Source organism: Cinclus cinclus, chromosome 3, assembly GCF_963662255.1.
Source record: "Cinclus cinclus chromosome 3, bCinCin1.1, whole genome shotgun sequence".
Classification (NCBI taxonomy): domain Eukaryota; kingdom Metazoa; phylum Chordata; class Aves; order Passeriformes; family Cinclidae; genus Cinclus; species Cinclus cinclus.
The window spans coordinates 96204532-96226588 of record NC_085048.1 but is presented as its reverse complement, the minus strand read 5'-3'; the positions used below and the strand labels follow the sequence as shown (position 1 = coordinate 96226588).

General features: G+C 39.7%; 1 protein-coding gene across 1 annotated transcript in view; it reads right to left on the bottom strand.

Annotated features, from left to right (window-relative positions):
- The window catches only part of XDH (xanthine dehydrogenase), a 46211-nt gene extending 32740 nt beyond the window's left edge, over positions 1 to 13471 (bottom strand). Inside the window, exons 1-6 of the mRNA XM_062489345.1 lie at positions 13418 to 13471; positions 6228 to 6285; positions 4349 to 4445; positions 3101 to 3209; positions 1915 to 2041; positions 1092 to 1153 (exon numbers count right to left, since the gene is read on the bottom strand). Coding sequence (XP_062345329.1) covers positions 1092 to 1153; positions 1915 to 2041; positions 3101 to 3209; positions 4349 to 4445; positions 6228 to 6285; positions 13418 to 13471 — 507 coding nt within the window. The remainder of the gene's footprint in view (positions 1 to 1091; positions 1154 to 1914; positions 2042 to 3100; positions 3210 to 4348; positions 4446 to 6227; positions 6286 to 13417) is intronic.
- Positions 13472 to 22057: the final 8586 nt, after the last annotated feature.

Here is a 22057-nt window from a genome sequence, read left to right as displayed (position 1 = left end):
CAGTATATCAGGTTCATAAAATCCTTCAGAAATACTTCAAAGCCAATTTCTGCCTTCACTACCCAGACTAACTTGATAACTGTTAGCTTATTTTCTCATATCCTTACTCACACTCTTTTAAACCACATTTAGGGACAGGTGTAACAGCCTTGCTTCCCACCACAGGTCCCAGCATAACTCCACAACACTGACCTCTCTCCACTGCAAAAATATGCCATTTTTCCTCTATTGCCTTTTAACCAGTCTTTCATCCATACAGAGATCTTCCCTCTTAACCCCTATTGTCTTTAAAAGCCTTTAGTGAGAAACTGTGGAAAGCCTGTTGCAAACCCATGTAGGCTTTTATCAACTGGGTTTATCAACCATTTGTAATGCATCTCACTCCTGCTTGTATTGTCTTTTGTTGATTGCCATTCTGGATAATAAAATGAAATTAATGGGCATCATTGTAAATTATTTCCTTTTGATATTTAATACCAGTGTAGACCCATGAGTGGCCAGTAATTACTGAAGTACATAATTATCTACTCTTCTTCACAGCCTCCAGCATTCTTTCACATACAAAGGGACTAGGGAAAATTTATGGCAAAGCTTCATACCTCACCCAAACCAGCAGAATAATTCTGGGCAAGAGCTATAAAATAGTGACTTCAACTTCTTTCCAGAGCTATTCCTGCTCTGCTGCTGATCTTTCAAAAGAGCAAATTCCTCACCAGATTCCTCCAGTATGTCCCTATCAGTGCACCATACTTTTATGCTTTGTCCACACCAGGATCAAGATGCAAGCTGTACTATGCAGAGAGGGAGAGCTTTTCTGTGACTTACAGAAAAGAGTTATGGAGTCTGATTACCTGTGATCCAAAAAGGGACCATCAGATGGATCTTATTCAAGTGTCCCACCAAGTGGAGAGAGTGAAGGGTTTGCTCTATCTGAATTATCAATGCATGAATCACATGCAAAGAGGTCAAGAGTTGGAGCTGGGTTGTTGCAGCATACATATTTCCTTCCTCCCCATTTGAGTTCATGGCGTGTTTCAGTAACAGACAGCCAAATTTCCACTTTTTTAAAAACATCATCTGAAGGCACTTACTTTAGCAAATGTCCTGTATCCTTCCAGAATGGGTCTGTAGCCTGTACACCGACACAAGTTACCTGCATTGCAGGAGCAAAAGGATAAGGATTTAGTGTCATTTGGCTAAACACCTCTTCTTCTAGAAAATTCTATGGTTTCTCACAAAAACTTGCCAAATCTTGATACAGCTAATGAAAAAACTGGGAGGAGGAAAATTTCATTAGAAGCTTTGCAACAAAATTCTACCATTTTTTGTCGAAATTTAAATTGAAATTCATTTAGAACAAATTTGATCTGTCTTATTCATTATTCATTTATCTCAACTGTGTGAGTCTTATTAGTGTACCAATTGGTCTGTCTCCTGAATTACACAGAAATTGCTTTCTCCTGCATCATAACTCCTCTCAGACCACTGCTGGAAGCACAGTAATGACTCTAACCTCACAACAACAGCAATCTCTCACAGGATTTACACAGTTAGATTCTGCACCACTCCATCATTGCATGTTGCTGTCTTGGTCTTTGACTTGAGGACATGTTCTCTGTCAACTCTGCAGGCTCTTGTGACAGCAATGAATAAACAAGGATGCTTTTAAGCCCCTCAAGGACAGGCTACCTTTTGGTCTGTTCTTAAAATCAGTGGGTTCCTAATCCCAGACTGAGGCCATTTGTCCCTGCTTATGAACTATGATGTTCACTTCATAGCACCTGGCCAGTCTACATCTTCTAAACCTCACAACCACCAGCTATTGTTAACAAAATACATTAAAAAAGGGTGCACCTCCATGCCACTGGGGTGAAGAAGATGCAGGCTGCATTCCTGCAGGACTGTGAATATTACCTTGGAAAGCATCTTCAATGTCCTCCATGTGGGGCTCGGGGTTGTTCCGAAGCAATGTGTACATGGACATGACAATGCCTGGAGTGCAAAAGCCACATTGGGACCCATGACTTTTTGCTATTCTCTCCTGAGAGAAAGTAAAAACCATGATTAGCCCATAATATCAAGGTGAGTTCATTGCTGAGCTTGTTTCTATTACACTTCTGTTAAAAGCAAAACCCAGCATCACAAGGGAGCTAAAATTATCATCACATGTTCTCTGGTCAATTTATCTGTGAAAAAGCCTTAAAAGAGGAAAGCAGCCTGAAAAGCTTGCACCTAGCCTTTGAAATCAAAATGTGACTGAAGGCCACTAGAAGATTCCAAGGAGACCAGGAGTTCTTCAGATTTACCATGCTAGGAAGGTTTGGGCTAAATGCCTATACACCTGAGTTTGAATTTCAAAACTTAGCTGTCAGCATCTTCACATGTGAGGAGAGAAAAGAAGACAAATAAACAAAGTTCAGACTGGCTGCCATCCATTCATGCACCTCAAACTTATTTTTCACTTTGTTGTTTACTCTCTCAGATACTGGCACAAGTCCTACCCACTGTGCAAACTGAAATGAATCACAGTTTACCTTAAGGGAGCAGGTCCCTGACAAAGAGAGGCAAGGCTGCATTGTAACACCTTGCTAGAAGAGCAAGGAGGCACATTCCTTTCACTCCTTCTCACCAAGAATATTTTGACACTTCAGAAACATCGCTGGACCAAACCCCTTCTCTGCAGGGAAGGTTCCTAACTATGCAAGATCAGAAACCAAAGTCATTCTTGGAAGGCCACATAGGAGAGCCCAAACCTATCTCAGATTTCCTAGCTCCAAGTCATTATATTGACTTTCCCCACATCAGCCTTCCCAGACAAGAGAGTGGACCAAATACAGCCATGCAGGCCAAGGACAAAAGCATTGGCAATTCAGCCAGGATAGCACCAATTAACCTGTTAGGGGCAGAACAGAGCTGTAGCATTGCCTCAGAAGTTTGATTCTGTCACTTAGGCATTCCTGCAAGTATAGATTGCTCATGTGAAGAGTCAGCCTTGTGGCTTTAGCATTATGGTGGAGGTCCCAGTGTCCTGGAACAGGTTTAATTGGCATAGTAAAACATGTATAGAGAGTATTAAAATTTACCAGTATTAATAGTTTACCTGGGCTGGGTGCAGCCTGGATTTTGTGTTTCCTATTCCTTCAACAGTAGTTACAGCCACGTGATGCAGGGCACAGACAGGGAAGAGACAAGCATTGGCAGTATGGTGGCTAAAACAGTACATTAAGGTCATTTCATTTGACAGTGCTGCTCAGCAAAGGGAAAAGGGAACAGGAGCAGTGAAGAGTACTTGGAAGCTACAGCAGTGGACATAATAGGAACAATTAAATAGTGATACAAGAATTAATTACAAGCCAAATCCTACAGCACTCAGTCATCCAAAGTTCTAATCAATTTCCCTTGCAGTTTGATCTGGGCATACACCATAGGATTTCACCTAAATATAGCAACTTTAAACATCCTTGTTGCATGTTAATATACAGAACCCACATAAGTCATTTATAGGGGCAGACTACAAATACCAAGATGTTGTGCAGCTGGACGTTTGCGAAGTTATGTAAGAGCCTGGGGTTCTCAGTCTCTTAGCTAGAAAGCCGTTTCTAGATGGTAAACATGGGAGGAATACTACACTGAAGGTAAAAGAGAATAATGTTGCCAAAACTCATATAAGACCTAGACATTTTATCTCATTTCTATCGAGACAGAATAACGACCCTAAAGATACCTTATTCATGGCCATGCTATTAAGCAGAACCACTCAGAGGATCCAAGTTATAATATCTCCAAGCATTATTCCAAATATATTAAAAATTTCAGTGCTTTCTGCTCCCCACAGTAAAACTAAACTGGGGCCTGTCTCTCTGTCTCATTGTCTCTCTGCAATCTGCTTTTTGTTTTATTCCATTGTTTCCCATTTCAATTAATTAAAGTGAGAACAGGAAGAAATTTTGTCTCAGGAAATAATTCTGAAGGTTACAATCGAAGTAGAGAAAAAAGTAGATATCTGCTGGTGAACAGAAACAAGAATATTGTCATAACACAGTTACAATAAAGTTTTTATCACAATAATCATTATATGGACTCTCACAGGAAAAAGTTACATTAGAATCAGTGTAGATATTGCAGAGCACAAAGAAAAAGTTCCCTATCAGCAACATGAAATGCTTTAAGAAAAATACTTTCTTATCTTAGCCTTCTGAGCTTATGTTCTGAAAGTGAAAAATTGTGTTTTGGCAGAAACATTCATTATATAACTTCTTTTAAAAAATAGTACCATGTCTGGTATGCCAGGAACATGGATCTGTCCCATTTTATTTCTCTGTTGCAGAGTTCAGATTGCAAAGGATACAGGATTTTCTTCTGAAAGGGATCATACTTGGATATCATAACAGTGCAAGCACCACATCCACCTTCTCCACAGCCTAGTTTGGTTCCACACAGGCCCACTGAGAGAACAGGAATTAAGGAAAACGCAGAAAGTGTTGGCAGAAACCTGCTCAAGTTGTCAATCAAGGCTGAGCAACAAGTTCTTGTTGGAAACAAAGCACTCATTTCTCCTGTTTAATAATTTAACATATGCAAAGTTTCAAAAGCTGGCATGTGACTGTTCAGATCAACACCCAAACCCCTCATAAGGACAACAGCCCACACTCCCACACTGCAACAGACTCTTAGAAATAAAAAAAATTTTAAAAAAAGCCTCAACTGCAACAGTTCCCACTTTCCAACACCCAGAAAAGGAAATGACATCAGGGAAATAAAGCACTGCTAATTGCTGAGCAGGAGTTGTTTGGGCATACAGCCACATCCCTGAGCCACACAGTGACATCCTTCCTTCAGCACCTCTTACTGGTGAGGCTTGAGTTCTTCAGACTGTTGATATCCCTCTGTGATAGAGGGAACTCAATTCATCTTGACATCACTGCAAATAATATGGTATTGACTGTTCCTAGAAAATAATAGAATCATTTAGGTCGGAAAAGATCTTTAAGATCACCAAGTCCAACCATAAACATAATGCTGCCAAGTCCACATCTAAACCACGTCTTCAATGCAAACCTAAAGCCACCAAGTCCATGATTAAACCATGTCCTTAAAGTCACCACTGCTTTTCACACAATCATGTGCCTGCTTGAGCAGAAATACAGCTTTCCTATGCCATCTGATGTTTCTCTTGACAACAGTGCTAACCTGCCTCAATAAAATATGTTTCTCAAAGTATTTGTCTGACCCCAACCAGGTATTTACAAAGTAAGTTCATCAGAATGCTCATATAAAGATCAGCAGGTTTTGAAGACTTCAGATTCTCTCTTTACAAAGCTATTTGCATTAGTTATCAATAAGCTTAGATATAAAAGTTCTAGCAGCAAGATAGGCACACCTGGGCATTAGGGTCATGCCACTTACATTTCCACTTGACCTTTATCCATCTATGGTATATTCAGATAAATAGAGCTGCTGATAGCACTGTTGGAAACCTCAAAGAGGGGTGTGATTCATGTCCCTGTACTTCCTCGGCTCCCAGGCAAATAGAACATGGCAGCATGGTACAGCTACAACAAGAAAGCTGTGAACAGTTTGGCAGATGCACAGATCCAGCTGACCAGACAAAAAAACCAGAAAACATGGAATGACACGACCTATGGAACCAGGCCTGGTACAGCCAGCTTTATCATCACAGGAGCTACTCAGCTCCTGAAGCTGTTCTGACTCACGTGTTGACCAGTTTCAAACAGGAATGAAACGTGACCACTTGCATCTTCTCGTGTAAACATGCCCCTGATACATGAGGGGAACCCCTGCCTCTGAGCCTGCCTCTCTGGACCATCTGATAAACAGCAAGGAATTAACAAGTTATGGGATATTAGCTAGCCAATACGATGCTTTGGCCAGAAAATTCTTTATGATTTGTGTGGAATAAATCTTGAATTTCCTTCAATTTATTGTCATCTCATTATTGTTTCCTTTCCATCATTCTGTGAAATTATGAGTTTTACTTTTAAAGTATTAACAAATAATTTAAAGTAAACAATTTAAAATCTGTTATTTTTTAAGCCTGGAATAGCAGCTGTAATCTTTGCTAGCAAGCAATACCACACAATGCAAAGCACTCCCTCTTATATTCTGTGCAAAAGCTTTGCCCAGTACTGAAGAGACAGAACAGTAAACAATTATGAAATGCTGTAGGCCTTCAAAGCCTTCTGCAGTTTTTATCTGACACTGGATACATTTTCTTCGTAGATAAATTAGCAGGGTTGTTTCTGGGTCCACATTTTTTTCCACCACCTGCAATAAGAAAAAGATATCGATGAACACAAAATGTTTTACAACACAGATAACTCAGTTGCAAGGGGAAAGCTCGGTCTTTCTGCAACTTCTTTTCCAAAGTGGGGAGCAAAATCACTGATTATTTCAGCAATATTGGTCATGCACCCAGATACAACTTTTCCTTGAAATTATTGTGTCAGAGGGAAGTATATGCAATACATACATCCGAATTTTTCAGTCATGGAATACTGAGCCAAATCTGAAAAAAAAACCCTTCATCAAAAATGGCAGTCACACTTAGTAGTGAGAAGAGAGAGAACTGTGTTTTGCACTCAAATCTTGGGTTTCTGACATGTCCCAATGGTGTCTCATCTTTACCGACCCTGAATAACTGAACTCGGTCCCTTCTTTTACTACTAGAAGAGACAGAGAAAATGAGCAGATAAACAGAATGACAGAAAGAGCATCAATAATAAATTTTGCAGAGAAAAAAAAACCAACAGTGGAAACAGCAATGTGACACAGGTGCAGCAGGATGGACAGCAAGTACCAATCTTCTGAAGTTTCTTCTTCTTCCCTTATAACATTAAATCAATCAGTATTACACCACCACCCATCCTAAATGTGGGAATACAAAATTCCAAGAAAGGAGGAATTTTTGCTGCATATTTTGAGCCACCTCCATACTATTAATAAACCACACTATTAGAAGTTATCCATTAGACAAAAAAAAAAAAAAAAAAAAAAAAAAAAACAACAACTTTACTTTAACCTCTGCCCAGTGGTCAGAAATCAAAGTTCTGCCCTTGCCTCCAAATGGCCAGAGGGTTTGTCTTCCCCTTTTTCTGTTATTAATAAAGTGTCAAGAAACTTTTCCAAATTTACTGTGTGCCAGAATATAATCATGTTCTTGGCTCTTATTTTATGCAAGTCCTAAATACAATAGTTACAATTTATTTAAATTAATCACTCCCAGTTTGAAGGGCAAATTGAAATGGATCATTTGTGCAAGTATTTTTTTTTACTTATTTTTGTTCATTGATAAGAAACCTTCATGACCTCTGCCCTGCTTCAGTATTATGCCTTTGACACGTGACAGGGTTATTCTAAAGAGACAAGGTTCATACTTCCTATTTGATTTCACCTTTCAGAATTAACCAGTAAAATTGCTGCTACAAAACACAACTGGTCACTTTTTGCACATTTCATTCCTGCACTGGGGATGACCTACAGGAAAAAAGAATCTGTTCTAGTTTGGGAATGTCATATTGTAGATCATGCAGCACTCATTGCTGCTATTCAGAGCTGAGTGCCCATTTCCTCACCTCCTGGATGCATAGAAACAAATAAAAGCATGCAGTAGCTCACCTGGTTCAGAATAAGCCCATATATCCCTCTGAAGCAGCTTAGCAAACAGACAGATGTGAGTAGGAAATTCCAAACATCCCTGCAACTGTGAGTGGACTAATGGCCTTTCAGAGCCATTCCACAGGCAAAGAGCCAGCCCCAGCAACTCCCACTGTCACTTTCATGCTGAATTTCTTCCTCGTGCTTGTGCCAGTGGCCATCGCAAACCCTTCCAAAGCAGCTTCCAAGATAGCCAGGCACAAAGAAGAAACTTCAGAATGGTTAAAGAGTATTCTGTGTTTATATCAAAGAAAATGTCTCACGAGGTTTACTTGAAAGAGTCCAAGAAGCACTCAGTTACGTACTCAAACAAAGAAATTAAAAGTTTGGCCCACTGGCTTCTTTTCAGGAAGCAGGAAATAAAAGACGGACCCAGTCCTTCATTTTTCATTTAATCACTCATCTTCATGTACTTTTAGTCATGTAAGAATGTGTGAAGTCCCAAAGTCAAAGCCTTGCTCAACTTTATCAGAAAGTGTCTCCCACCATGTCCCAGGCAACCCACACCCTTACTCTGCTCTAGCCAACAGCCTTGGATTGCTACTTCACTCACTTCAAACTACTCCACTGGAGCTGTATATCTGCAATTCTGGAAGAGACTAGGGATCTGAGGGAGATTATTGGTAAGAGTTTGGAGAACATTCTGGATTAACACAAATTTCATATGTCAGAGAACAAGGAGTCATTTCTCTTCACTTTGGATTCCTGGTGGGAGGATGGCTGCTGGTGAGTCTTGCTGGGCACAGAGTAAGACTGTTTTGCTATTCTTGCCTTTTGCTCATTGTTGTTGATGCTGGCTTGTCCTCCAACATATTCCTCCAGTGGTTTGTTGCAATCACCTGCTGTGATTTGTTCTTAAAATATTTTAAAACCCTGTGGGTGGGGATAACATGATGCCCAGTACAATATGACTGCACAATATCACAGTTCCTGCTCACCTCCCCCAGTCCTTGTACAGAAAGAAACTGAATTCCATCCGTTGCCTTCTGTGGTTATAGGATCAGACAACTTAGATACTGCAGTTAAAGAAATACTTCCCTTTCAGTAAGTTGCTGGGTTTTGGTAAGTTGCTTGTTTTTAGTGTTTGGTAATATGTTTTATTTTGTTTCTTTAAATCAAATGTCATATTGCAGATACATCAGACTGACAGCCACATTTTGACAATTTAAAACTGGATTTTACTGCATTTGATAGCTTAATTATTAATCAAATGCAGAAAGAAACATTGTTGAAAATGCTAAGATGGCACAGACAGTCAAATAACTCTCAACAAATTTACTCTTTACTGCTGTTTTTGTACCACATGTATGTTTGCCTACAGATTCTAGGAATTTTAAATACTCAAATCCACCTCAGCAGGGAGCCTAGCCCGGCCCTGCAGTTCTTTGTGATTTTAAGTACCACACAGAACAGGTTCTGAAGCTGTTCTTTACACCTTTAGAGCGCATGGAGAGATGTTGATCCCACTTCCCCATAATTTAATGTACAAAACTTCCATCTTAATAAATATTTTGTTTTCTGGCGTCTCTACCTGCCTCTCACCAATTCAGATAACTTTGCCTTTACAACATAAAACATAATATTTAAATTATTATTCCCAGAAAGTTAGAGATTTTTCAGTTTAACAGTGGTTGAATTAAGTAAATAGAGGAAAAGAAAGAAGGAGGAAAAACTTTCCTAGTTTACCAAACAATGTGCTAAGCTTTCCATCAGTTGGGGTCTATGAATGAGAAGCAGATGCTTTCCTGAAGGACAAGCTCCCATTCAATCACTAATTCCCGGTCAGTCAGTAAGTTGCAAGAAGAGAAAGGCTGCCACACAGCAAGTCAGACCAGTGACATGTAAAGGTCCCCTAGGACCTTAAAATCTGTGAATGTGTTATTCCTGAAGTCAGTGAGAGATTTCAAATTAATTTATTAGGAAAAAGGATTAGAATACGGATGAACAAACTGAATGTAAACACACAATGCAAATTTGCTATTGGTCATGAGAACATTTAGCTCTGCCTTAAACCAGCACACTGAAAGCTCATAAGTCACTGTTTATGCAGAAACCAGAGGTTTACAAAGCTCACCAAAATCTTGTATTTTAGCTGGTCCCATCAGCCATCAAGGACCCACAGACTTTGGAAGTGGTAAGAGGTCTAATGTGGCTTCCTAGCATAGATCCTCCCTCAGCATTCAGAATAGAAACAGAAATATTGACTCCACATGTTTAAACTAAAATTACATGCTACATATGCATGAGAAAGACTTATCAGCCACAGAAAAAAAACCTGCCACTATTAGCTTTAAATTGAGCATGCTGATTTGCATTCTAGTCCAGGCAGACTATTAAGATAACCTTCAGTTAGCAGTATGCCAAGCTTTATGCCCACTGAAGTAAACAGGTGCTTAAAATAAACAGTCCCTGATGTAAAGTATGCTCAGCTGTTCCAAGAAGACTTTTCCTTGACAACAGGGCAGACTGGGCTAATGCAAGAGAGGAGAATTTGCTGTAATCCATGTCCCTATCTTACAAACCACCTCTTACCACGTGGTTTTGTACAGTGACACAAGGTCAGCAGCCCATTTGCAAGGTCAAGCTGTCATGAATTCACACAGCAGTAACCTTCCCCCCTGGCCATGTTACCACATTATTTGCAGTGAATCAACTAGAACTTTTAGTCAGGGTCCCAGACAGATAGAGCCATATCCTAAGGTAGAATCATAGAATATACTGAGTTGGAAGCGACCCACTAAATCCATCAAAGCTCAACTCCTGGGCCTGCACAGGACACCACAAGAATCACAAGAGGTGCCTGAGAGCATTGCTCAAATACTTCCTGAACTCTCTGAGGCTTGGTGCTGTGACAACTGCCCTGGGGAGCCTGTTCCAGTGACCAGCCACCCTCTCGGTGAAGAAACCTTTCCCTAACCTCACCTGATGGATGCTGTTTCCTCAGGTCCTGCCACTGGTGACCAGAGAGAAGCTATTAATGCCTGCCTCTCCACTCCCCTTCTTGCTACCGGCTGTTCCACCAGAATTGCACCTCCAGGCACATCCCACCACTCCTTCCATCACATAACCTTTCATGTGCAGCAATGTCCCATCAATCTCCACATGCACTACCACACACCAGAGTGCCCCATTAGTCAAATTCTCTCTCTTAAACCTGCATTTGGTGGGGTTGTAACTTGAACCACTTTTAGCAACGCACACAAAGAAGGGAATAAAAAAAAAAAAAGCCACTGGAGGCTCTGGGTAAAGCAAGTTAAACATCCTCCTTTACTAGAACTGCCTGTTCCATGAGGCAGTGGGAAAGGATGCTGAGAGAGCTTTAACATTTAAATGAGTTGGTACCATTGGTAACATTAATCATCCCTTGGTGGTATTTTATTTTTAGCCAAGCTGCCAAGATTACACTATGCTGTGTGTGATCTTTATACCCCTTTACGCAGGCACAGTCAGCTCTGAGATATGGCTTTTGTAAACAGGAACAGTTCCATAAAAATTGCTAAAGTGCAACAAGGCTAGTTGAGTACATCAATAACTGGCCATTCCTGCTAGGAGTTTACTGCCAGAATTAGGTAAATGGATGAAAGTACAACAAGGAAAGAATTCCAGGGGTAATAAAGGATAAGATTCACTCACAGCAGGTTTAATATCTGCAGGACACAGCAAGCACAGACACAAGATCCAAAATGAACAGGTTGTTTTCTGCTGATGGCCATCAGGGCCTAGGCTGCCATTTCTCTCCTTCTCTGCTTCACCCCACGTGAATAAAAGATAGTCCCACAGGGCCAGCTCTGGGCTTTGACTAATAGACATTTTCATGTGTTAGCCAAAAGTTTTCTCCAGGAAGAAGGACTTTTCTAACAGTTTACACAGAACAGTGCTCTTGTAATAACTGAGCATCAGCCAGTGCTGGAGCACCACCTGTAACTGCACGCAGGATTTTTTTTTATAAACTCTTCATACTTACCATGAGAGGCCTACTGGTTTTGAACCTCAGCTGCTCTGGCACCAGAACTACAACTGTCTCTCATTGGGGTATACCAGAAAAAAATTCAAACAAGACAGGAGACTTTGCCTGTATCTTGTTGAATTGCCCAACACATTTATTGCAACCTCCTACTGCAAGCTCAAAAGAGTTCCAAGTTAACCCTCTACAAAGTAAGGTTCACAAAGGAGGCATCTCACAAACTTCACAGAGCAAGAAGACAAGTTAATCGTGTGCCATCTGTACCCACCAGAGCAGAAAATTCATCAGATAAAATTCACAGACCATCCTGTGCCACAATTTCAATTACCGTACTCAATTAGCTAGTTACAATTAACTTAGGGCTTCAAGTTTTCATTCCTTTCTAGAAACAATGAACGGCTGATATGTCAATCAACACATATGAACCACTACTAATCTGTGTGAGCAAAGCTTTAGTTGTCATCCTCTATAAAACCTCAGAATCAAGCCTGGGCTCTACAACAGTATTACACTCAACAGGTCCATGAGTAGTTTTTACTGCATAGTAGATAAATTGCATTCTTCAGTAAACTGTTAACATATCAATAAAACAAAACATTCATATCAAATCCACTAGTACCTTAGAAAATTCTTATTCCAATCCAGACTGGGATACAAATTCGTAACTAAATCCCCTAATTGTAGCTACACTCTCATCCACATACAATGAAAGACCAATGAAAACAAAATGGATAGTAATCCTGTGCCAGTCTGTGAGGCAGGGCACTGAGCTTTTTAACCAACTGAGAGTATTGTGTGATCCCTCAAGGGATTAAAAAATTAATTGCCTCTAGCCCAAACTAAGTATACGACATGATTTACCCCTAAGAAGTACACATGGAAATCTTGCCAACTCTTGGCTTCTCACAAGTGGATATGCAACCCTACCCCCCCCCCCCCCCCCCCCCCCCCCCCCCAGGTTTCCCAGCAGGAAGCTGCCTTGGCACAAGTTCCCATGCCCAGGAATCTAGGCAAGGGGAAGGTGGTGGGGCAATACTAGCACTGAGCTCAGAAACAGAATTTACTTGGTAGCCACTGGTCAAAGAAAGAGACAGCTTTGACTTGCTACAAGCTGTTGAAGAGGCAAGGCTAGCATTGCTAGCCAGGCAAAGTCCAAACTGAGAAAAGGGGGCTCTGGGACAAACTGTTCAAATGTGTCCATCATGTGCAATGAGCACCCCAGCCTCCTGTGAGACACAGTCACTTCTGAGGTTATTGTCAGGAATCAGTATCAGTTAATGGGCTTTCATTCTTGAAGAGTTTTCTAGCTTCTTAAATGGAAATGGAACAAACATTTTCCTAAATCTCTTTCAAAAACCAGACATTAGAATTACTTCTTGAGTATATGAATTATATACGGATGCTTCCATTTGAGTTAAATTTTCCAGATCTGTTGTAAGTACTGAAATTATTTCTATAGAAATGCCTGTATTAAGCAGTGCACACTTATTTAAAAGTAGTTACCTGAGAGTTGTAGTAAATTATTGCCAACAAATCTAAAATGTAAAAGGAATATTATGTAATTGTGTTACTCTTTGAATAATTCACAAGGCAAAGTCAAAGAAGAGGAAAAAAGCCATTTAGCAAACTAATACAACATCTTCACAATTTAATATTTAAAAGCTGTGGAATATGTGTTCTTATTAGAAAACTTCACAGGAGGAAAAAGATTACTAGAAAAGTAAGTAAACAAGCCACAGTCCAGGAGCAAGCTGGACAGAAAGCTGGAATCTTCCTTACCTTTTTACCATTCACAAAGAAAACAAGTTCATCCCCTGCCTCGTTTGGAGCCATCCTGCACACCTTCCAAACTTCACTCAAACAGGGCCACGGACCACCCTTGTGAGAGCAGCCCTACTCCCCAGAGCAAAGTGAGCACCAGCCACACCACAAGTAGTACGAGTCTGCCTCAACAATGTTTGACTTTATTTCTACATCAGTGCCCTGTGAAACCCCATATTATATAAGAGGCAATGAAGAGGCGTGCCAGCTGCGTTTGGTTGGTGCTTCTGCAGCCTTAATGACAGAAAAGGAGCTGGAACAAGCAGTGACCCGCCCCCTTTTTATAGCACAGGATCACAATTCAGCTACATTCCCTTTAGATGAACCTGCCAGGCTTGGGGCACTCACCGTGTGCCACTGACATGGCTGCTAGCAAGGAATTCACAGGGTTTTGCAATGCAATGCAAACTTCAGGGGAGGGAGAGGGGGTTCTTCCAGTTATCCCTCACCAAATATTGACAAGAAAAAGCAGTTTCCCTTGTTCTGTGCACAGCCATCCATCCGGCATTCACCACACAAAGGTCTCTAATGACAGCACCTGCTTATTTAAAAAACTCCTTGATATGTGCACATCTGCTGGTAGACTGACTGCAAGACTATTTCACTATTTTTCCTCACACTTTTAATGCTACAGTACTCTCTATCTGGGAGGGCATAATTTAAACAGGTGTGTTTTTGTCCATGTAAAAGCAATTCTAGAGAGCTGGCAATCTGATCCAGCACCTCTTTTGAGGCACTGGGATATGACCATAATGTTTACCCTGGACTGTCAAAGCACTTAGTCTTACCTGTTTTGGATTAATCCTCACATCCTGGTTCCTAGGTGCATGGTGCTAGTGAAACACAGAAGAAAACAAATGTCTTCCATTTCCCTGGTGGTGGTTTCTTCTGGCTTCTCCATTACACAGCCACACATTTTACACAAAGTCTTCCTGTTTTTTTTTTTCTTCCAAAGGTGTTGGCAGAATCATCCACAGGCCCCTGCATATGACATGCACTGGTTTAATGAACAAGATATCTAAACTGCTAGCTCCAGTTTAAAATTCCACCACAAAACAGCACAGTTCCAAAGTCTCATGGAAGTTTCCCGGCACTGTACCTTATCCTGCCTGCTCCATTCTGATTCTTGTGCCTTTGCTCTCCTTCTCCAGTCTCAATTAGTTTTGGTTAGGTTTTGTAATTATTTCTTTAAAATCCCTAGGAAAACACTATATCAAAGTCTTCTTCTCAGGAACCTCTCTGAATAATTCATGAGATAGCAAAATCTAATTAAATTACAATTTTCAGAAACAGTGTTTCCTTCAGTATTATGGAAGCATGTCACAGTGAATATAATACACACATTATTTTTATCAGCTTATCTTCTGTCTCATTTACTCTGTTTCCTAGTCTATATCCTAGAAAAGCTATTTTATAACAAGTGTCAAACACTGTTTCAGACTTCTTTACCTGCACTTCAGTTTGCTGAAAGTAGAACTCACAGCAAATTTGTGCTTAACACCAGCTGCCTTAATCTACGTTTTCAGTGAAGTTGTGCATGAAGTTGTGCATGAACCAGTGCTGACACCTATTGTCTGGTACCTCCCACTTTGCAATATCAGAGCATGAGAAAAAGTGCTTTTCTCCGAGTAATCTCAAGCTCTGTTGCTTTATATTTATGTGCAAAATTTACACAAGCACTACACTCACGTAGCAAGCTTCAATCTCAAAATTAGTGTACACAAGGTTACCACTCATTAATAGTTTTGTAATATTTCAAATAACAATTATTACTCATAACCACAAGTAACGTGTTATTACAGCAATCTTAAAGCAACTAGCCATTACAGCATTAACACCAAAATCAAACTTGTTTAGTTTCCTAACCCATGTTTTCCATAATGCATGATGCAGTTCTTAGGTTTAAAAAACACTTCCAATCACATCATCACTTTTTTAAAGAAGTCCATTCTCAAATTCCTGCCTAGCCTTGGTGATAACATTATAGGTAAAATACTGCTTTTTTTGCTAAACCAGTAAACAGCACCTTACGATATTCCATCACAGGAATTTGATCTATGAGATTAATATATACATAAGACAAAAGTAAATACAACCATGATAATGATCTCTACATGTAGATTACATGGTAAATTAAAACTTCAGACCTCATCTCAACAGTCACTGGTTATAAAGCACCAAATACACTCATTCTCACCACCCTGATGAGATAGTCTATTACTATATCCATTTCAAAGGTAAAGAACCAAGACATACAGAACAAGATTTTTCCTAGTGCTCTTAATAACTCTGGAGCATGAGAGCACATACTATTGAAATCTCTTGTCCATTTTTTGAAATCCCACCTGCTCTGAAACAGAACAGAGGATTACCAGAAATCAGAGAAAAGAAAGTGAAAGCTAAAAAAAGACAACTCACAAAACCTTCAACCCAGGGTTGAGAACTTCCTTAAGTGAGCTAAAATGGAAAACTTTCCTCAATCAAACGAAAAAATAGTTCTGAGACAAAGTATTCTGACTTACCAGTCAGATAAAGTCTAGCAGGTCTCCCATTTTAGAAATCATCCCTTTGCCCTTTCATAACTCTAAGATGGGAATGTTTTAGAAGTTCAAAATCCCTTGCAGTCTCATTCACTCACTAAAGAGCTCAGAAAGCAGTTGATCTATTATCTATAATATCAAGAATATATATATTTTTTTAAAAAGCAGCTGACTTTCCTCATTCTGACCGTTTAACCCTGCAGACCTGGCTGTTGCAATCATCGTAACAATAATCTGTTCTGCAGATGATCACATGTATAGCTCAATAAATATAGTGAAGTTTATAGAAACGCCATTCTTGCCAGGAGTTTACTGCCAGAATTAGGTAAATGGATGAAAGTACAACAAGGAAAGAACTCCAGGGGTAATGAAGGAGAAGATTTAAAACAAACAGAAGTGAGATTTGTTGCTCTGTTCTCATGTTCCTCTTGCAGGAAACAGGAAAGAAAAAAGTACAGGTGGCTCTGAACAGATTTCTATGAAGGCATTGATGAGGAGCAATTTTTAAAGCAAAAACAAAAGAAAACAGAGTCCCAAGTCAGTGCTGTAATGCAGTACCCCCTGGATCAAGCTTCCAGTGTCTGCACACCACTCTGGGTGCCCAGTGCCCCTCTGGAACCACTGTTGCTAAATCATTGTGGACATCTTTTCCCTGTAGTGGAAACAGCCTGTCACCTTTAGTTCTGGTGAACCCTCTTCTGTTGGCTTGTGTATCCTTTGTTGGAGCACACACTGAACACTCTTCAGGGATCTCAAGAGGTCTCCACCTGCTGTTATCAGGGTCAGACATAAGGGTATATTAGGTTAATTAGAGCTGTACACACCAACTCTTACTTCTTAAAAATCCCTTTTTAGAGCCCCAGCTATTGGTGGTTGTGGTTTTTGTTCTCAGTGTTCTCTGTATGAGTTGAAAAAAAAAAAAAAAACCCCAAAACATCATAGTTATAGATTGAGTGTAAAGACAGTGAGCGTTACCTGAGGATGTTTGTCCTTCTCTTTGGCATCACCTATCAGCCTCTGGTGAAGACAGGTACCTAAAAGGAGTGGGCCTTTTATCTGACTGGATAGAGACATTCATACTTTACTGCCAAAGTCTCCAAAAAGAGCTCAAAGAAACAAAACCATTTGGGATCCCAAGACAGACAGTAAACTTAACACTCTGCAATAAAAAAGTACTCCAAAAAACCCCAACCAAACGCCAAAAACCAAAAAAAACTCCACATAAAATTCCCCTATGATTATGAAGGTAAGGTACTGCACATTTTTTCAATGGCATTTCTCAGAAATTAAAGTAAATTATGTTCATGCACTTTCCTATGAAATATCTAGATTCCTTTCTGGTTACAGATAGAGATTTGAAAAGATCATTGTTACAAAGCAAACATAAATTTGATTTCCTCATTGAGGTTTGTGAGTGGAATCTAGCTCATTATTCATGAATCACTAATCATTCAACGTTCAACTTCTAATTGTACAAATACTGTCTAATTGTCTGGATTTATTGCATAAATTATGACCTCTTCACATGCTTTTGAAGATGGGTGGAGTTAAATTATAGCTCCTTTCTTTGTCCTACCACCTGTCTTCCTATGAGAGCAAGGTTAGCCAATTCAGCCTTCTCTTGAGGAGTCCTGGTTGTCACTATTGTTCACAACAATTAGCAAAGTATGACTTGTTTCAATCCATTCAGTGTTTCTTCCATTGTCTAATTCCAGTGGGCCAAACAAAGGATGTTTCAGATATCTGACCTAAAAGCAATTCTTTTCAAGCAGGCTTGTTAATGCGTGCTCCTTGTCTTTAGCAGCACCAAACTTGACACCTCTCAGCTTTTACCTGCTTCCAGGTACCATGTGAGAAAAAATTCCTATCTCTGTCCTGATAATTTAACTCAATAAAGTCATACCTTCTTCTTCATCTTTCCTTTTCTTCTGTTTACATTTTAGGAGCATCTTTTGTATTTAAACATTATATCTCTGTCCCAGAGGAGGCAGAATTCACTTGCAGACAGAGACTGGTTGTTGCCTGTGTCACAGGTAGAAGCACTGTCTCCAGTGGGTGTTCCAAGGAGGAAAGAGAAGTGTTCCAAGGAAGCAGCTGCAAGAACAACATGGGGCTCTTCATTCTTCTGAACAGCTGCTAAAGCACTGTCTCTCTGGCATCTATTAATCCCATGATATTCCAAGATCCCTGCACAGGCAAGTAGGAGGTTCTGGGCCAGATTAACTAAGTGAAAATTAGTTCCCATACTATACCCATGCATGGCTAACTTTCCACTGCTTTTCTTCACAGGAGAGAGTCTCTACACAGAAGTCTGTCTTGCTTGTTTTCTTCTGCCCCTGTGAAGGTATGAATTGATTTTTTCTGGGAGACGGCAATACCTAGTTTTCTCTTGTCTGTACACAGGATGCAGTCTAGCATGTGGCTCCTTGTCAAGACTCTGACAGCAGCTATATGAAGCAAATTTCTATTTCATATACTGTCTTGAACCTGCTTGGGCATTTGCACAAATCCTTTGGCTGCCCTGTGTATCTCACTGGTAATTCTTTTCTCATTTCAGAATGTAGTATTTTGATGGGCAGTTCACTCAAAAGACAAGAAATCCTCTACAGCTGCTTCTGCTAACAAAGAACCAAAAAGGTTTTCTTGAATCAACCAAACATTTGACTGTTCTGTCTAGGAGGGATTTGTATGCCAAAAGCTTGTAAGCATCCCCCAACCATCTAAGTCTGCCTAAGAAAAGGCTGCCTCTCTCCACAGACCCTGCCTAAACTGAGACCTGAACCACTTAGTACTGCGACTTCCTTCTAGTTCCTACCATTAAGATGGCCTATCTACACTGGACAAGCACGGCAAGTCAGTCCCACAGAGACTCTAATAAATATTTTATTATTACCATAGTGCATGAGAGCAGATGCCACCATCATCACTGAAACAGGCCAGTTGTCTCAAACTGCAGCCATCATGGTCAGCTCATATCCCCCAGACTCTCTTGATTTCTCTTCAAAACAAATTAATTCTAAATAATTTTCCACTAAACAATAGTAAAACCATAAATATCAGGCAGGAACTAAAAACACAGTTCTAGCCCAAGAGCAGTTGATATAAACCCAGCATGCATCATTTAAGGTAAAAATTAGAAAAGCCATGCACATTGAGGAATGTCATTCCAAGAGAAGCAGTGCATGAAAAAAAAAATATTAACTGCTTAAAAACTGAAAACTGAACAGCCTACAAACTAGATAATATCTTAAGCACATACTGTGAATTTGAAGCTTAAATTACTTCAAGTCCTGTGTTTCCTACCCAATCCTACCTAGCATCCACAAGACAGATTTTCTCAAGTCATGTTCCTGCTATCCTACAGTCTCAACCTGAAGTAAAAGAGCCTTCATATTGTCAAATTTAGTTTATTAAGAATGGACAGAGAAGCAAGCTGACTATATGTAGAAAGCCTGTAATGATGTACATCTAAAATGTGTCTTTGAATCCCTGACTCAGCAAATATATTTTTAATTGCCTGAATTAATTTCAAACAGAAGTACCTCATAGTCAGACTTGCTGTTTTCAGCGATATGCCCACATATGAACATTTAAGGACACTGAACAAAAGTCCTATACCATCATTCCTGAAGTTTTCTAATTCATGAAGAACAAGTTACTTCCACTTTTAATGAATTACATTTGAAAACAGTTAAAAGAAAGATTAATACATTACTTCCATTGTGCTTCTTCAAATACTTGCATGATGAACTTGCAGATCTCAAATATTTCTGATCCTTTACCATGACTGCCCTTTATACCACTTGATAACAGATACCATGAAGTTTTCATCTACCTATTGAATTGGTGTGGCTTCCTTTTCTAATAAAAAAAAGGCTTCCCCCACTGTCATTCTATATCCAATATTATTATATATGAGAACAAAAGATACAGCTGATAGTTTTCTTGGGTTAGCAGGTGGCTACTTTACATAATTCAAGTAGGCACTGTGAGGTTTTGATATTTACTGACAAAATAATTACAGGCTGTTGCAATAAAATAAATACCCAGTATGACTAATGAAGACACCTCACTAGAGTGTAGATATACCTGTACTTTCAGGAGAATGCTGATGATGTATCTCGATGTAAACATGATTAACAACCTTGTTAAATTAAGATGACAAGATGGGCTTTAACTAAAAAGCTTAGAAAAATACTTGAGACAAATGGTAAAGAGCAGGATAAAGATGTGTGTATACAGAAATTCTCAAATTTTCTTTTCCCAGGCCAAGGGAAGTTGTGTCCTAAGGGTTAACAAGGTCAGGACTGCAGAAATTGATACCAGACTGCTAGTTGTTTCCTGCTCTGTTATCTTTATTAGCAATAAAGCAATGTCCAATCACACTTGTCTGGCTTCTGTTAAGTAAACCTGTGATTTCTTTGCAATGGTTTTTTAGTGATCCTTCCAGGAGATAAATCAGCTCTAAAAGAGCAACTCAAGTTAAGTAGTTAAAGGAGACAACACCACCCACTTTCTTAAAGACAACACAAAAGAAAAGGTTTTATTCCCTTGAACAAAGTATAAGCTATTCTGTATAAACAAAACCACAGTGGAGTGGAATTCAGAACTTCAAATCCATCTCCCCTTGATAAGATAGCCCAGAGGAAAGACCTAGCTCTTTTCTTATTATTTTTATGGTGGTAACTACTGTAGCACATAATAGTTTTTAGAAGGGACTAATGTGGAGCCTGTAACGTTCAACCTCCTGCATGTTCTATGCCTTAAAGAATATTAAGCACAAAGATGCAAACAGTTGCCAGCACTTAGAGCTGAAATACCCCAAGTAAAACTGACAGGATTCCAGCATCACTGTCACCAAGCTATTGATACCAATTAGCCACATCCTGAGGAACTTCAATATTCATCTGAAATACCCCCTTTCTTCAGTCATCACACCATCCCATATCACAGCTGTGCACAGCAGAAAGTCAGATCTTTATTTCTGTGAATCCATCTGTTGCTCTGGTCAGCAAATATTTATTCCTAGTATTTACTTGTTCCAATTTAATCTCCTTAATTCAGAAGATTATTGCTGTCAGTCACATTTGCAGTGATGGTGAACAAAGATGAGGAACAAGGCCCCAGACTGTTGCTCCCTGCTCTGCCACTTCCCCTTTAGACAGAGCAGCTGCAGAATAGGGGAAGAAACACAAACTAGCAGAAGACTCAAGACCAAGGAGTGGCAGCCAGTTAGAGATGTGATAATAATTACTTTAGAAACAGCTAAATGTGATGCTAGACAGGTTTCCGCTAGACAGGTTTCCACTAGACACTGCTCCAGAACCTGTATTTATTCTTCAGAGACAGGTGCCATTTCTTATACTTGCCTCTTCCTTTACAAAATGAAGACCTGAACCAAGCTGGCCCTCAAACCCCCACTTTGATCCATCTACTGGAGTCATGTATCGAGTATCAACTTTTCCATGAATAGAACAAATACTTAAACAAAAAAAGATACATTGTCATTTTATATCTACCTATTACATTCTTTAAAGTGTACATAGCCATCCTTATAAAAGAAAGATTCTTAGAAAACCAGCCTGTTATACACATTACACTTCTCAATTCTATGTGCATAAAAAAGCTAGTTTCACCTTAGAAAAGAAATCACTGCAGTACAAAAGCTGGACAACTTGCCCAAACAGCAGGACAAACACTGATGACACCAAGGGTGAAATATTCAAGAGTACTCAGTGCTGAGCTCTTTTCTCACTACACTCAGTGGGAGAGAAGTTAAATAAACATCAAATGCTTTCTGAATAATTCCACCAAGTGAGAAACCACCCACTGCTTTCACTGAGACTAGAATCTGGACCCAGAACCTGTAGCCTGTGGTACATAACATGTACATATCTTCACTTTGTTTACAGTTCTCAGGACTGATGTCCCAGAAAAAATGATGCAAAGTCAAAGTAAGATCAATTAAGCAAAAGTAAACATATTAGACTGTTTTTCCACACTGACCTGAGAGGCACAAAAACAACATAAGCTTGAAGAATAACAAAAGTACTACTAA